The 17,055-nt window shown below is 61.0% G+C and overlaps 1 protein-coding gene across 1 annotated transcript; it reads right to left on the bottom strand.

The window, feature by feature from the left end:
* Window positions 1–2,440: 2,440 nt before the first annotated feature.
* Window positions 2,441–15,929, bottom strand: GRK1 (G protein-coupled receptor kinase 1). Its single transcript, XM_061435466.1, has 7 exons — window positions 15,219–15,929; window positions 11,235–11,362; window positions 9,783–9,940; window positions 9,038–9,121; window positions 6,601–6,725; window positions 4,958–5,159; window positions 2,441–3,849 (listed from the first exon to the last, which is right to left on the bottom strand). The coding sequence occupies exons 1-7, from the start codon at window positions 15,906–15,908 to the stop codon at window positions 3,551–3,553; spliced, it is 1,686 nt and encodes a 561-aa protein (XP_061291450.1). The 5' UTR covers window positions 15,909–15,929; the 3' UTR covers window positions 2,441–3,550.
* Between the last annotated feature and the right edge of the window lie 1,126 nt (window positions 15,930–17,055).

Here is a 17,055-nt window from a genome sequence, read left to right as displayed (position 1 = left end):
CTTGCGGAGGGGCTGGTCCTATCGTGGAGTAAGAGGAGGTGACCTCAGCCTTCGCTGAGCTCAGGTTGCATGATTATTAGCAGTTATGTTTAGTTAGTTATTGTGTTTATCAGAATCAGCTCGTATCACTTGAATAGCCCCAGAATCTCCATGGATATGCCCTGGCGGGGGGGCCCTCCTTCAAGGTGTCTCTGCCTCTCCCGGGCCTCAGCTCCACTCAGACAAGTGTGGGACGCAGCTTCAGAAAAAAGGGGACTTCTGTGTACACACAGTAGGGCCTGACAGGCTACCGGGACCTGCCCAGATGGGGAGCAGAGCAGTGTGCAGACATGGAGGCTATGGGGCTGCGCCAGCAACTCTGGATCTAGAGAGAGATGGGGACAAAGTGTGCATGCATGTGTGCATGTGTGTGCATGTGTATATGTATACATGTGAGCATATGTGCACGAGTGTTCGTGAGTGTGCATATGTGTATGCAGGTGCATGTGTGCACACGTGTGCGTGAGTGCATGTGTGTGTATACATGTCTGTGTGGTTGTGTACATGAGTGCATGTGTGTGCCTGTGTGTACATGAGTGCATTGTGTGCGGGTATGCATGAGTGTATATATGTGCATATGTATGCATGTGAGCGCATGAGTGTGTGCATGTGTGTGTCATATAAATGTATGTGTATGTCTATGCATATTTATTGTATACTTGTGTGTATACATGTGTGTGCGTGTTTGTGCATGTCTATACATGTGTTCACATGTATTTGTGTGTATGTGTGTGTCTGTGTGCATCAGCACGTGCATCTTTGTGATTTTGAAGGAGAGTGTGCACCAGGACCACAGCACAATCTAGAGAGTGCATCCCTATTTTTAAACTCTATTTTTACCCATTTCTACTTGGATAGAAATTGCATTTTTTGTTTTTTATTAATACAAAGAAAAGTTTCAGTGAAGTCATTTTCAGCTTCTCCAGGTCAATAAGGAAATATGCTCAGTGGGGGTGGGGGCAGTGGGGGACATTCTAACACAGGTCTCGTCAGAGCCCACCGCAGGGTGGGAGAGTGGCCTCTCCTTGGGCTCCTGGCGTGGGGACGCCCGCAGGGCCCCAGTGCCCACCCTGCTCCCTGCAGGGGTCCCGAGGTGAACGCAGAGGGCCAAGGGAGCCAGGGACGAGGGCTTCTCCTGGGGGAGCGGTCACCCGCCCGGGGCACACGGGCAAGCTGCTGCTGCTGCGTTTGGGGGCCGCAGGCAGCCCAGTTATCTGGGCTGGATAGCCTGTCCCCTGCCCAGCGCGGCGGGGAACCGCTGGAGTGACAGCGAGACCCCTCCAGGCGTGCCTGGTCAGGGGGTCTGCACCAAGACAGACGCCAGCAGAGGTCCCGAAGACACACGAAGCGTCACCGTGAGCACCGACCAGGAGCCGCCCTGTGCACCTCCCCCCGCGGCCTCAGCCCGGCCCGGAGGTTTCGACTGGCCGGAACGGGAGGCCGTCCCTGCAGCTCAACTGGGAATGACAGTGCGAAGGGATCAGAGTCCCAGCCTCACGATGGGGCGTTTAAGTTCGTGCTTCGGGCGCTGCTTATGCTGTCTGCAGAGTGGTGGCGGGGTTGGAGAGGGGCGGGGGGGGAGGGGGTGGAGCAGAGGGCGAGGGAGGGGGGTGCCGTTGGGGGGCCAGGTGGGGGCTTCGAGGTGGGGAAGGGGCCCACGGGGCGGGGCGGGGTGGTGGGGCTGGGGGGGCGGGGCCGGGGGCGAGGCGGGGCCGGGGCGGGGCCGGGGCGGGGCCGGGGGCTGGTGGGCGGCTCCTTGCCCCTGCAGGGAAGCCTGCATCAGTGTGGGCCTTGGTGATTGATTTTTTTCTATGTGACAGTTTAAGTTTTAAAGTTTTTTAAAATAAAAGTGGGGTGACTAGAGGACTTTTGCTGCCTGTGCCTACATGCGGCTGGCTGTCACTTTATCAGGGTGGGGGTCCCCGAGCAGACCGTGAGAGAGACAGCTGAGGTCCCGTGTGAGGCTTCTGTGACTGTGTCCACACAGACCCACTAGTTCCTGGAATAACTGCTGACCCACAGGTCCAGTGTATCCTCTGCCACAGCTGGGCCAAAAGTATTGAATAGTTTTAGGGTACGTCCCACGCAATTTTTGGGACACACATAAAACAGTTGTTTGCTGTTTATGTGAAGTTCAGCTGCACCCCAGTTATCTGGCCGTCTAAGCACGAGAGGAAGGCAGGGGGGGCCGCAGTGGGGGTGCTGACTCCCCGTCAGGCCGCTCCCGGCCCCTGAGGGTTAAACCACTCTGTTCAGGCCACGGGGGCCTGGAGCAGATGAAATGGTTGAGAAAGGCCAGAAGTGGCGTTTCCTGCCCCTGCTGTAGGCGACTGAGGTCTGCAGCCACCCGATGACCATGTCCTGTCCTAGGACACACAGCGGCGTCAGTGTATGGGTGCAGTTCCAGGTCACAGACCAGGAGTGCTGGATGGCTCTGCCGGGTTCTTCCAGGACGTTCTGTGACCAGCGCACAGGAGAGAGACCCATCCTGCAGGTTTATTCATCACGAAAGGGCTTTAATGTCCTTGGTGCACGAGGGGCCAAAGACACACTTGAAACATCCCCACCAGCAGGCTGCTCTCTCGCGTTGATGGACAGCCATCTGCCCACACCCGCTGGGGAAGCGGCTCCAGATTGGCAGGACCGACGGTTCCCAGTGGCCGAGCCGCGGCCTCCAAGGTCCGACTTCTCAGGATCACGCTGTCCTGAGGCCGCGGGGCCGCAGGTGGCGGGTGCGCTAACTGCACTGACGTGGTCTGAGGGAGGGGTGCTCAAGACGGGGAGGGGCCTACCCTGGCCATCAGGCAGCCAACCCCACAGAGCTAGACCAGCCCTGCGCTGGCCAGGCTCTGCAGGCCCAGAGGCAGTGAGGGGCAGGAGCAGGCCTGCAGGGAGACAGCTCTGCCCCCAGCTGCCCGGCCGCGCGGGTCCACACGCACGTGTCGTTGGCTGGAGACGGTCTCAGGAGGAAGGGAAGCCGGAGGGTGGCCGGCGGCCATCTCACCCTGGGGCCCTATGCCCTTCCCTGCTCTTGGACGCCTGGGACTCAGCACCCCTGATGTGTAGGGAGGGACCAGCCCAGCCCCACCATGACTGGTGGCTGTAGCAGGTCCAGCAGCTGGGCACTGAGGGAGACGGGCTAGGTCACCAGTCCGGCCTCTCCAGGGGGGGCCACAAGCCCTGAGGCCAGGGTTTGCCAACCTCTGCACCAGCCCTGAGAAGCCAGGGCCTGGCCAGCTGCCGTGAAGGTGTCAGGAACCCCAGCCCAGCCCCTCTCCTGGGGGCCGACAGCTTGCTCATCTGCGCCAGCACCCTGGAGAGCCGTGTGTCAGGGTGGACTCCATTCGAGAAACAGCGCTGGATCCTTTCTGAGCGAAATGGTACCAGAAAGTGGACCATTTCCCACTGGCGCTCCTGACCCGGGGCGGGAGGTCTGGCTGGACCGGCCTCCTCCTCCTGTGCTGAGCAGCTGGTGGGAGGGCTCGCTGACCCACCGGGCACCGTGGCCGGCCTAGGAAAGCACACACATGCCCGACTTGGATGAGGGGGCTGCCTCCTGCCCAGAGACGCCCTTCATGTCGTCTGGCATCTGCCCGTCGGGCCGCCACACGTTCAAGTCCCCAAAGACGCCCGTCTCGATCATCTCCTCCTGCCAGGGGATGGGGCAGGTGCCCGAGGCGAACTCCTGGAAGAATTCCGTGTCCGCTTTTTCAAAGGCCACGCCCTTGACCGTGGAGAAGGCACCCACATCCTGGATATTCTTTGCATAGACGGTCCTGGAGTCTGGGACGAAGGGCGGGGTCAGCATCCCTGCAGGGGGACAGGAGACCCCGAGCCTGAGCCGACAGCCGGGGCCAGGGGGCCGCTTGCTGAAAGCCCCGTGTGTCTGCCCCCCCAACGCTGCCCTGGCAGAGACGAGCCATGAGACCCCCCCCAGGGTGCCGAGAAAGGCTGGACACTCAGTCCAATTTGGACTCCTGTCATCAGAACCCAGCCCACACCTGCCACCCTCTCCGCCCTCCCAGGAAGCCCATCACAAAGGTGGGCACTGTGCCAGCCTCACCACCCTCACCCCGCCGTGCCTCCGGCCCCGCACTGGGCTCCGGCCTGCAGGTGGACCCAGACGCTCAGGATAAACGCCTGCCCTCTCGCCCCACCTTCATCTGCGTGGACCCCGGGCGGAGTCAGCCCAGCTGGGTGTGGCCTCGGGACAAAAGTCCAGCTCCAGCTTCCTGGGTGCTGACCGCTCGGGCTGCCGGGCCCCCTGCACACTACCAACTCCACCCAGGGCTGGTCTGGGTGGCTCCCCGGGCGCCGGCACCTTCAGCTCAGCCAGGGCTGCCTCCACCCAACCCTTCCCTCAAAGGTGACTCCTACGAGAGCATCGGGCCGTGAGGTCTCAGGCTCGAGCTCCTGGGATGTGGCTCGGGGGGTGTGGTGGGTCCCACATGTCTCCCCCTGATACACACATGCACACACTCACATGTGCACACACTCGTAAAGTGCACACACTCGCACACGCCCATGCTCACTTACACCTGCTCACCAAAGACCCGGCAGCAAACTCGGGTTGGATGACGACTGGAGAAACCCTGCTTGACTTGGCTCGCGGGTTCCTTAAAGGAAGCGCCCAGCCACGGGTTCGGGTGCTTAGCACAAAGGCGGGTCAGGGTGCCTTTAACAAGACCCGTTCAACCCTTGCCACCTCCGAGGGTGCCCGAGAGGCCCGACCCGAGAAGGTCCGGTCCAGGGCTTGTTGTGACGAGCGGGAATGGGGCCCATGGCACCGTCGGGCAAAGGATGCTGCGGGGGTTTTGCCAAGGCCGCCCGCCCTGCCAGCTTCAAACTGAGCTTCCAGATGCCCATGGGACAGAGTGGTCGTGGGTTTCACCCAGCCCCAGCCCCCCATGGGCAGTACCAGCCTCCAGCTGCCGCCAGCTGACGTCTCTGAAGAGGGGGTGCGTGCGGAGCCCATCACAGGAGCCGTCCCGGAACCCCAGGCGCTTCTCAGGGTCCTTCTGCAGCAGTGCCTCGCAGAAGTCTTTGCTGACCGGGCTGAACTTGTCGGGGTAGGTGACCGCCTGCTCCAGGACCCTCTGCTTCAGCTCCTTGTTCTCTACCTGCATGGCGGGTGCAGCACCGTCTGCCCAGTCACTCCACGGGGCCCCTCCCGCCGCCCGGCACCCCCGGCAGCTGCAGACACAGTTGTACCGCGGCCCAGGCGGCCCAGCCTCAGGAGGGGTGCACACCACCCTCCCAGGGACAGGCTCAGCCTCGCTGTCAGGGCACAAAACCCTGAAGGCGGAGACTTGCACCCCTACGACCTTCCCCTCTAGCTTCTAAGGGGCAGGCGTCCACAGGGTCCATGAGGCCACAGTTCAAGCCAGCTCCCCAGAGCATAGGGGCCACTTCCAGTGACTCCATCAGCAGGGAGCTCCCTGACAGTCGCTCTGGAATTCTCTACCCCACCTCAGCCAAACGCTGACCAGGCCTCTCCCTGTCGGTCAGATTTGCCCTTCCTGAAACTCCTAAACCTTCCCGGGGGTGGAGTCTTCTAGAGTCACTCTTCGGGGCCCACATTCTTGCATCCATCGTGACCTGTCCATGTCGTGGGTGTATCCAGGGCCCCTCACCACTGAACAGAGCAAGGATGGACCACAGAACATTTGGAGGGACCACGATGGACCAGAGAGTGGACAGACCGGGATAGTTCACTTTCTCATAAAAGCTCCTTATGTTGGTTTTCACCAGGACACAGGGACCCTGGCAGGGCTGTGGGGTCAGCACAGGCCCTGAGGGGCCTTTGGTCCCGAGGCCAGCGTGGATCCCATCCTGCTGCTCTTCTGAGCCGCGGTCGGGGAGACTCGCTGGTTCAAGGCAGAGGTGCAGACACAGAACAGCCCTACATGTTTGTCGAGGGGAGGTCCTCACTCTTGGGGGACCCAGTCTATTCTCCCAACTGTCTTGGGAGAGGCACAGGGACTGGATAGGGGTGCCCCAGGGTGGTCTAGCAGAAGAGGCGGACAGCTGAGACCTCCAGGCAGGCCGAGGGGCCGCGGGCACAGCAGATGAGCCTCGTCTGAAGTGCCGTCCACACCGAGCCCCCTCACCCCAGCTCCAAGCTGGGTGGCGTGGAGCCCACGGGACAGTCTGCTTTGGTCTTCTTGTTCTGAACACAGACGGAGCCTCCGGAAGGCCTCTGCTCACGGCCCTGCTGGGCAGGGCAGAGCGCCCCAGGGAGGCGACGGGCCGCCCCCAGGCAGGAGTGGGCCTCCGCGGCCCAGAGCCCCTCAGTGCCTACTGCCCCAGGATACCCAGGGACGCTGCTGTGCCTGGAGCAGGACCTGCAGTCAGCACAAGGGAGAAGAGCCCCCAGGCCGAGCTGCTCCTGGGGCAGGGCTGGCATCTGGAGACCAGGGATGACGTCACCATGTCCCCCTCCTGCCCAGGGCAGACGTGCCCCAAGAACCCAGTGCTTCCCCACGGAGGGCCACAGGCAGGTCAGCGGGGGACGCTGCCCCTGTGACCCACACACACACACAGGACCACCGGCACTCCTACCTTCTCTCCACGGGCTCGAAAGGGCCCTCTGGCCGCGATCATCTCGTACAGCGTGACACCCAGCGCGAAGTAATCTACGGAAAAGTCGTACTCCTCCCCCAGCAGGAGCTCAGGGGCCATGAACCCTGGGCAAGAAGAGCGGGACTCAGCAGCCAGCAAGAGGAGCAGACACCCCGTCTCCCTGGAGCCAGCAGGGTCCTTGTACCATGACACATGGGGCAGACCCCCGCCCCCTGGGAGGTGCCCCCCTGTCCTGAGTGTCCCCTAGGCACAGCTGCTCCCAGGAGAGACCCTCCCACCCAGGGTGGATCTTGCCCCACTTTGGTGCCCATGGCAGATGGATTGGGCGTCTGAGGCTCACAAGGGGTCTGCGGGTTCGCGGGGCTGTGGTCAGAGGCAGGCGCTCAGTTGCCACCCAAAAGGGCACAATAGGAGAAGCCGGAGGCCCAGTGTCCAAAGAGCAGACTGGACGCTGGTGGCCTGTGCGCTCCACCTCTGGGGAGCTGGGACCCACCAGCTGAAGGGGACACCCTGGAGCCCGCCCCAAGCTCCAGCCCTGCAGGCCCAGTGTGGAGGCCAGCCTGGCACGTGGGGAGGTAGACAGGCAGCATCTGGGGCCCGTGGGGCACTCCTGGGGCAGAGGGGTGCTCGGGAAGTCGGGGGCTTCTGTGCTTGGATGACTGGATGTCCCCCCAAACCAAAGCTGAACGTGTGTCTGTTTCCAGCCTCTCTGAGCCCTGCAGGGTCTGCCCGTGTTTGTGGCCAGTTCCCAAGGGGGATGTGACCACAGGACATTCTCCCAGGGGCTGCAGGTCAAGTTCAGAAGAATCACTGGCCCCGAACGCAGCCTCCCATCAGGGAATTACACTGCCGTCCAGGTGCCGCAGACTCAAGAAAGACACGTTCACCAACCACCGTTCTCCATGGAAACGTCCAGGAGGAGGCCCCGGAGACACAGCGTCCCGGCGGCAGACAGCCCGCTGGCCCCTGCCCTCCGCGCCGCGCGGTCTTCAGTGGCGACGGTGAAAGTCGCCGCGTGAAAGAAGGATCAGTGGGGGGCCAGGAGTGAACCGGGAGGGTGTCAGCTCCTCGGGGGGAACCTCCCGTCTCCTCCCCACTGCTCGGCCATGCAAGTCCCCGCTTGGGTGGACTGCGGCTGACCCGGGCTGGAGGAAGCGGGGCCGGGGAAGATGGTACGGCGGGCTCCGTGAGGCCTCACTGGACACCCCTGACCCCAAGCCCTGCGGGGCGGCTCGCGGCCACACCCGGCGCCTGACCTCAAAGGCCCGGCTCAGCGCAGCCCGCGGACGGAGCGCCAGCCGGGCGAGGCCTGGCGCCCCCTGGCGGCCAGCAGGACCCCCTGCAAGCGGGGCGGGCCACACCTGCGGTCCAGCGGCCTGCGTCCTGGCCCCGGGCAGGAGCCCCTGTGGCGTTCTCCTAAGGACGCGGTTCCCGGGAAGAGGCGAGAGGCGTCTGCCTCACACGCTCACGCCCAGGGAGGAACCTCAGAGATCTGGACCAAGGTCCGGAATATTCAAGACAGAACCTTTACCTAAATAAAGCCCTAGATGAGAAAGACCTACCGTGGGGACAGACAGCCCCCAAAGGAGCTGAGAGCACAGGATAGGACAGAACGTAACCCAGAGGCCCCAGCCCCGGGCCCCTCTTTCTTCCCAGAGCTGAGCAAACGGGAGGAGCAGAGCTGCCGAGAAAGCCTGCAGAAATCCAGGGCCGTCGGGAGCATGGAGGGCGCGGCAGTCTGCGTGTGAGTCTCGGTGCCCGGCGGCCCCCAGGGGCCTCAGTGGTGAGACCCCTACCCCGTCCCCCGCTGTGAAGCCTCTGTTCCCACCCGCCAGGGGTGAGAGGGGACGGGGGCAGGACCCCACAGGCATGCTCGCGTGAACACACACACACGCTCTGGACAAGGGCAGCCCCCACTGCACAGCCTCCCCGTGGCCATGTGGGGTGGGGAGGGGTGGGCCGGGGGCCCCCCGAGGCCATCTCCCCGTCTGCCCCCCAGGATGCCCACAGCTGAGCCCCTGCCCGGCCCCCACCCCGTGCCCCCTCCCTCTGCCCCTCCGCCTTCAGCACGGACCCCAGGCTCTGTCCACGGCGGCGCTGGGGAGCTTCCGTCCCCAAGGGTGGGTGCAGGTGCCGCTTCCGCACAGCTGTGCAGGCCCCCGGCTGTATCCCTGCCTACTCTGCGGATGAGGGAGCAGTTTTCCGACACCCCAGCGTTCACCATACCCCCTACCCCAGGCCACGAGACCCCAGGATGTGGGACCCCAGGACGGGCCATGCCCCTTGCCCCCTCTACAGATGGCAGAGCAGTTTTCCGCCACCCCAGTATTCACCATGCCCCCTACCCCAGGCCACGGGACCTCAGGACAGGCCCTGCCCCCGCCCCAGAGAGGCTGCGCCCCCAGAGAGCCTTCACCTGGGGTCCCCGCATAGCCCTTGGTCTTGGTCTGCCCTGCCTTCAGCTCCACGGCCAGCCCAAGGTCGGAAATGCGGACGTTGCCTGGAGAACAAACACAGCTCAGGTCACCTACAGCCCCACAAACAGAGGCCCTGGTCTTCCTGGAGCTGCGGGAGCCCTGGCCGGCTTCTGCACACACACACACGCACACCAGGCACACGCACAAGCATGGCACACACAGGAGACCCCACTCCGCGCTGTGGGCAGACGGGGGTGTCCCCCAGCACCTGCAGCTGGAGTCCAGGTCACCGGCCCCCAGCCAGCCTCTTCCGCGAGCTCTGCAGCCTCGGCCTATGGGGACGTCAGGTGTCCAACCAGCCTCTGATGGGGAGGGGGCCCTAAAGTCACTTACAGGAGGCCTCGGCCTCTGGAGTCGCTTTCTTATAAGAAGCCCGGTTTGACTCCTCACAGAGGCAGCAAGGAAAGTGATGAGTGGGGACTTGGCTGTAGCCCTAACTGTTTACTCACAGCTCCACACACTCCCGACGCCTGGACCAACTCCCTGCAGCCCTGGGTGCCCAGGCACGCTCCAGATTTCCCTTGGGGATAATCACTGACCGAACAATAAACAGGCGTCAGCTGGTCTTTGTGCCGTGGAACTATAACCAGCGCTTATCAAAGCTGGTCCCTCCCCTAATGATGGCCTGTCAGGCTGGAGAGGGGAGGCAGGAGGGGAGGCAGGAGGGCAGGGAGCCCGCCGCACCATCGTCGTCCAGCAGCACGTTCTCGGGCTTGAGGTCTCGGTAGATGATGTTCCGCTGGTGCAGGTGCTCCAGGCCGCTGACGATCTGGGCCGTGTAGAAGACGGCACGAGGCTCCTGGAAGCCGGGGTTGTCCTCGTCCACGTTGTAGATGTGGTACCTGGGGGCGGAGCGCGTGGAGCCCGTGCATCTCTGGCACAACCACAAGCCACGGGCCCACAGTTCTGACGGGAAGTAAAACCTTGGGGAAACGGCGAGGGCTGAGGCCGCCCGGCCTGAGGAGCCCGCGGCAGAGCCGGAACCCCAGCCCTGGTGTCCTCGTCCTCCTCCTCCCTCTCCAGAGCCAGTACCGGCAGGAACAGGCGGTTCTCCCAGCCACACCCCCGCCCCCCGGCCCTGGCCCACAGGGCTGGGAAATGGGCCCCAAAGCCACCAGCAGAGGAGCCAGGCAAAGGGAGGTGCAGGCAGGCCGTGAGCAGCCCGAGGCCCGCTCGACGCGAGCGGCTGACCCAGAGCCTCGCTCCAGCGTGGGTTGCGGCCTGGTATAACGGAGTATGGTGCAGAATAACATAACCCAGTGTAAGAGCACCACGCTGAGCAGTGGAGCGTGGTGCAGCAGAGGCTGCGACAGGGCGGGGTGGCACGGGCAGCCGCACCCAGCGCGGCTCGGTGCAGTGTACAGGCCGACACAGTACCCGGCGCAGCGCAGGGCCGTGCACACAGGACATCACACCGCCTCCCCAGCACCCTGCAGGGCGTGGTGGGCGTGGAGGCACGCGGAGCGTCAAGGTCGGTCTCTTGTTGTTTGCACACTCCAGACCCTTGGCTCCTCCTCCATGAACACGCATAGGCAACTCAGCCAGAGCCTCAGCCCCTCACCTGGAAGGGCGGCCAACAACTCACCCAGCCGAGTTTCAGTGCAGGAGCGCCCGGACGGGGGCCGGGGCCCGGCAATGGCCCTGCATGCTCGGGAGGGACGTGTGAGTCCCTAAGTGTCTCAGAGGCCCTAGCTGACTCTCCGTGGCAGCCACGGAGCACCGGTGTTTATCCTTATCCCCATCGCACAGACCAGCGCTGGCCAAGCATGGCCGAGCTGCCCAGCTGACCGGCGGGTCCTTTCCCTCGTGAGAGCCCAGGGTCAGGCCCCTGGGTCCCCCGCAAATCCAGACCCTCTGGTCCTCCCCACGGGCTGACGGCCAAGCTGCAGTTCCAACGTCCTCACGCCTTGCTTCCAGCTCTGTCATTGACCCCGGGGCCCCCACATCTCACTGAGACCACGGACGCTTCAACGACCAGCAAACGGAAGACAGAGAAGAAGGCTCGATAAGGACAGGATTTCTCCTCCTCGCCACTCACTCTCAGCACGTGGGAAGCAGCCCCTCTGGCCCCAGAGACCCTGCACAGTCAGCCAAGCCCTTCCAGCCCTGCTCCCACGAGGCTGAGAGGAGCCTTACCGAATGTCACCTCCATTCATGATGGTCATCACTAGGCAGAGGTCCGTCTTGGTCTCGAAGGCGTAGGCCAGAGACACAATGAACCTGCTGTGCACTTTGGCGAGGATCTTCTTCTCCACCATCGCGCCCTGCAGAGCAGGCCCAGGTTCAGGCAGGAGAGAAAGGCCGCCCCAACAGCCAAGCACCACCAACCGGAAAATGTCCCAATAAAACACAGAGCTGCAGATATATTTTTTCAGTTCAGTTCAGTCGCTTAGTCATGTCCGACTCTTTGCAACCCAATGAATCACAGCACGCCAGGCCTCCCTGTCCATCACCATCTCCCAGAGTTCACTCAAACTCATGTCCATCGAGTCAGTGATGCCATCCAGCCATCTCATCCTCTGTCGTCCCCTTCTCCTCCTGCCCCCAATCTCTCCCAGCATCAGAGTCTTTTCCAATGAGTCAACCCTTCACATGAGGTGGCCAGAGTATTGGACTTTCAGCTTTAGCCTCAGTCCTTCCAATGAACACCCAGGACTGATCTCCTTTAGAATGGACTGGTTGGATCTCCTTGAAGTCCAAGCAATTCTCAAGAGTCTTCTCCAGCACCACAGTTCAAAAGCATCAATTCTTCGGCGCTCAGCCGTCTTCACAGTCCAACTCTCACATCCATACATGACCACTGGAAAAACCATAGCCTTGACTAGATGAACCTTTGTTGGCAAAGTAACGTCTCTGCTTTTGAATATGCTGTCTAAGTTGGTCATAACTTTCCTTCCAAGGAGTAAGCGTCTTTTAATTTCATGGCTGCAGTCACCATCTGCAGTGATTTTGGAGCCCAAAAAAATGAAGTCTGACACTGTTTCCACTGTTTCTCCATCTATTTCCCATGAAGTGTTGGGACCGGATGCCATGATCTTCGTTTTCTGAATGTTGAGCTTTAAGCCAACTTTTTGACTCTCCTCTTTCACTTGCATCAAGAGGCTCTTTAGTTCCTCTTCACTTTCTGCCATAAGGGTGGTGTCATCTGCATATCTGAGGTTATTGATATTTCTCCCAGCAGTCTTGATTCCAGCTTGTGCTTCTCCCAGCCCAGCGTTTCTCATGATGTACTCTGCATAGGAGTTAAATAAGCAGGGTGACAATATACAGCCTTGATGTACTCCTTTACCTATTTGGTTGTTCCATGTCCAGTTCTAACTATTGCTTCCTGACCTGCATATAGGTTTCTCAAGAGGCAGGTCAGGTGGTCTGGTATTCCCATTTCTTTCAGAATTTTCCACAGTTTATTGTGATCCACACAGTCAGAGGCTTTGGCATAGTCAATAAAGCAGAAATAGATGTTTTTCTGGAACTCTCTTGCTTTTTCCATGATCCAGCAGATGTTGGCAATTTGATCTCTAGAGGTTGTAAAAAGCAGAGACATTACTTTGCCAACAAAAGTCCGTCTAGTCAAGGCTATGGTTTTTTCAGTGGTCATGTATGGATGTGAGAGTTGGACTGTGAAGAAAGCTGAGCACCAAAGTATTGATGCTTTTGAACTGTGGTGTTGAGAAGACTCTTGAGAGTCCCTTGGACTGCAAGGAGATCCAACCAGTCCATCCTAAAGGAGATCAGTCCCAGGTGTTCATTGGAAGGACTGAGGCTAAAGCTGAAACTCCAATACTTTGGCCACCTGATGCGAAGAGTTGACTCATTGTAAAAGACCCTGATGCTGGGAAAGATTGAAGGCAGGAGCAGAAGGGGACGACAGAGGATGAGATGGTTGGATGGCATCACCGACACAATGGACATGAGTTTGGGTAGACTCAGGGAGTTGGTGATGGACAGGGAGGCCTGGTACGCTGCAGTTCATGGGGTCACAAAGAGTCACACACGATAGCAACTGAACTGAACTGAACAGAGCGACTGGTTCAAAATTGGGAAAGGAGTACCACAAGGCTGTATGTTATCACCATGTTTATGTAAATTATATGCAGAATACATCACGTGAAATGCCAGGCTGGATGAAGCACAAGCTGGAATCAGGATCGCCAGGAGAAATAACAACCTCAGATATGCAGATGATACCACTCTAATGTCGGAAAGTGAAGAGGAACTAAAGAGCCTCTTGAAGGTGAAAGAGACAGTGAAAAAGCTGGCTTAAAACTCAACATTCCAAAAACTATGATCATAGCATCTGGTCTCACCACTTCATGGCAAATAAAAGGAGAAAAAGTAGAAGCAATGGTGGATTTTCTTTGTAGGGGCTCCAAATCACTGCAATGGTGACTGGAGCCATGAAATTAAAGGACACTTGGTCCTTGGAAGAAAAGCTATGACCAACCTACACAGCATATTAAAAAGCAGAGACATCACTTTGCCAACAAAGGTTCATCTAGTCAAGGCTATGGTTTTTCCAGTAGTCATGTATGGATGTGAGAGTTGGACTGTGAAGAAAGCTGAGCACCAAAGTATTGATGCTTTTGAACTGTGGTGTTGGAGAAGACTCTTGAGAGTCCCTTGGACTGCAAGGAGATCCAACCAGTCAATCCTAAAGGAAACCAGTCCTCAATATTCATTGGAAGGACTGATGCTGAAGCTCCAACACTTTGACCACCTGATAAGAATAACTGACTCACTGGAAAAGACCCTGATGCTGGAAAAGATTGAAAGCAAGAGGAGACAGGGACGACAAAGGATGAGATGGCTGGATGGCATCACCAACTCGATGGATGTGAGTTTGAGCAAGCTCCAGAAGTTGGCGATGGACAGGGAGGCCTGGCACGCTGCGGTCCATGGGGTCGCAGAGTCGGACACGACCGAGTGACTGAACAGCAGCAGCAGAGCAGCTGTAGGTAACTGAGTGACGTGCCCCACAGGCCGCATCTCGCAGGGACAGGGTGCAGCCTGGGAACCCGTCATGTGCAGGGACTGCAGGGTTCCTGGAGCCTGGAGCAAGCGGGCTCCCACCACCAGCCTTGCAAACGCCCCTGAGGTCACGCGGGTCCCTGGGCACCTGTGAGCACTGGCCTTCCCTCCAGCTCCACCTCTGCAGACCTGCCTCTCCTCCTGTCCAGGCCTCTGGACAGCGGAGATCAGCCAGGCCCACTGGCCAGCACCCTCCCAAGCCACCCCGCACCCCTAGTCACTTTCTATGCTCATCTTAAAACCCTATGAAGTCTGTTTAAAGTGCTTCTAAAAGTTGTGCTGGGTAAGGACAAGAGCCCTTCTTGATTTCGGAAGCCCTTTCTCTCCACTGCATGGGAAGATCTTAGGCAGATTTTACTGTAAAAGTTCAGTAAGTTTCCTGAACTTGGGAGAGAAGCAGCTTAGTTCCCTAACGGCTGGGTTAAGATTACAGGTAGATGGCCCCGAGGGTGACCGCTGCCCCAGAGTCCATCGGGCAGAGTGCCATCAGGGGCCTGGGCGGGGTGCTGCGGGGGGGCTGCTGTTGCCCCAGAATGGGAACGACGGCGCTAGACGGACTGCTGCCAGAGACGAGTATCCGAGACACTAAGCCACTTTGATCCCGCCCAAATGGAGCCTGATGCCAGAGGCAGAGCAGGGGAGCCTCTGCCCCCTGTGCGCCCCTGCCCCCTCCAGGACCCGGGCAGCGCTGAGCTAGGCGCCCCAGCTTCCCCGCACTGGCCACGGGGACACCCTGGGCAGCCTCCTCACTGTGCAACCAGGGAGTCCCGGGAAGCCAGAGGAAGGGGTCTGGGGAACCGATCCAGCCTCCCCGGCACTGGCTGCTGCGTCTCGTGGGGGCGCCGACAGACCGAGGAGGACGAGGAAGCTGGCACAGCATCCTTGCCAGCTACACCCAGGCCGCGCTTTGCGGAGGACGGCCACCCGGCCTGGCCCAGAGTAGGCGGCCGGGCCGAGCCGCAGGTCCAACATGGAGCCTCACCCGCGCCCACGGCCCTGGCCAGGCGCTCGGCCGCTGTGCAGACAGGCGGGTCTGACCAGGGGGCGCAGGGTTCCGACCCCCACCCAGGCGCCCCGAGCAGCGCAGCCCACCTGGTACCCCTTCCGCTTTTTCAGCCGCTTCTTGTTCAGCTTCTTGCACGCGTACAGCTTGCCGGTGGCCTTCATCTGGCAGGCGAACACCTCCCCGAAGCCGCCCCGCCCCAGCACCCTGAAGTCTAGGAACCAGTCCTCGCCCATGGGCTGGGCCTCCAGCCACTTCCACTGCAGGAAGCGCAGGAAGTAGAGGCTGTCCAGGAACTCCTGGAAGGGGGCCTGGCCGAGGTGCCCCAGGACGGCCTGCAGCAGGGGCTGGAAGAGCCCGTCCCCCGCCCCCGCGCGGGCCCGTGCCACCGTCTCCGCATCCAGGAAGCTGCAGAAGAGCTGGGCCTGGGGCTCCAGGTACGCGGCCCGGAGGGCCTGGGCCTTCTGCGGCCGGAGGGCATCGTCGGCCGTGTCGTAGTCCTCGATGTCCTTCCAGAGCTGCAGGGCTGGCCCGTGCTGCTCGTGGGCCCGCAGGAACTGCTGGAAGAGCCGCTTGCCAATGGGCTGCTCCAGGCACATGCCCTCGAAGCCCAGGTCCAGGCTCTCCCGGAGCGCCTCGCACTTGGACAGCGGGGGCAGCTTGAGCCTGGCCAGGTACTTCCTGTCCCGAGAGGCCGGGCCGCTGCTCGCATCGAAGCTGCCCCGGGCCGCAATGAAGGCTGAATTGGCCACCACCGTCTCCAGGGACCCGAAATCCATCCCGGCGCCGGGCCTTCTCCACGTCCGGCTCCCGCGTCCCCAGCCGGACTGATCCGCCGCCCTTGGCCTGTGGCCTGTGCCCGCCCTCGGGACGGGAGGCTGGCCGGGCGGTGGGAGCCCCGGGAAGCCCGCTGACGCAGCTTGGGCTAAATCCCGGCCAGAGTGGAGGACGTGCAGGGCAGCGAGCAGGTGCCAGCAAAAGACAATCCCTAAGCTGCTCGCAGGCGGATTAGCCCGGCCGTGCGCCCACTGCTTCCTGCAAGGAAGGACACGTGGGGCCCAGGCCCACCTCACGAGCCCGGAGCCCCTGCCTCATGGGAGCGGCCCTGTCCAGCCTGCTGGCCTGAACAGACAGGCCAGACTCTCCTCTGTTTCCTGGTGGGGACACGGGGCCCAGGAGGAAGCTCAGTTCACGCACATGGCTGGTTTTCCTCACCGAGTGCCATTTTCGTCTTTAGAAAAGCGATCAGTGAGAAGACCGGCGAATGATGGTTTAGGCGTAGACTTCCCGCATGTCCACAGGCGAGACCCTGGCCAGGGCACTGGTCAGTACGTGAGCCCTGACACGCGTCCCGACCTGACACGGAGAACAGCGTGTCAGGCTGGTGGCGCCCTCGCCCTGGGGTAACCCTGGCTCTTGCCGAGGAATCAGCTCCCTGTCAGCCCCTGCCCTCACCTGTGTGGCTGGTGGAGCAGGAATGCCAAGAGAAGCATCCAGGTTAAAATAGAAAGGGACGCAGGACACACCAACTGTACCTGGGGGCTGAGCCCCCACAGAGAGAGGCAGGAGGGAGAAGGAAGAGGCCAGGGACAGGCCCGGGCTCCCCCAGGGGATACGCCCAGGGCTTACCCGGGGCTCACCCAAGACACACTGTGGGCTCACCCGAGACACACCTGGGACATGCCTAGAACATACCTGAGACACGCCTTGGGCTCACCTGGGGCTCCCCCGGGGCTTGCTCGAGACACGCCCAGGGCTCACCCGAGACACACCTGGGACATGCCTAGAACATACCTGAGACACACCCGGTGTTCACCCAAGACACACCCAGGGCTCACCCAAGGCTCACCTGGGGCTCACCCGAGACACACCAGGGACACACTTGGACACACCCGGGACATGCCTAGAACACACCTGAGACACGCC

The sequence above is a fragment of the Bos javanicus genome, chromosome 12, assembly GCF_032452875.1.
Source record: "Bos javanicus breed banteng chromosome 12, ARS-OSU_banteng_1.0, whole genome shotgun sequence".
Lineage (NCBI taxonomy): Eukaryota > Metazoa > Chordata > Mammalia > Artiodactyla > Bovidae > Bos > Bos javanicus.
The sequence above is the reverse complement of the archived record's forward strand: the minus strand, read 5'-3'. Positions and strand labels throughout refer to the sequence as shown.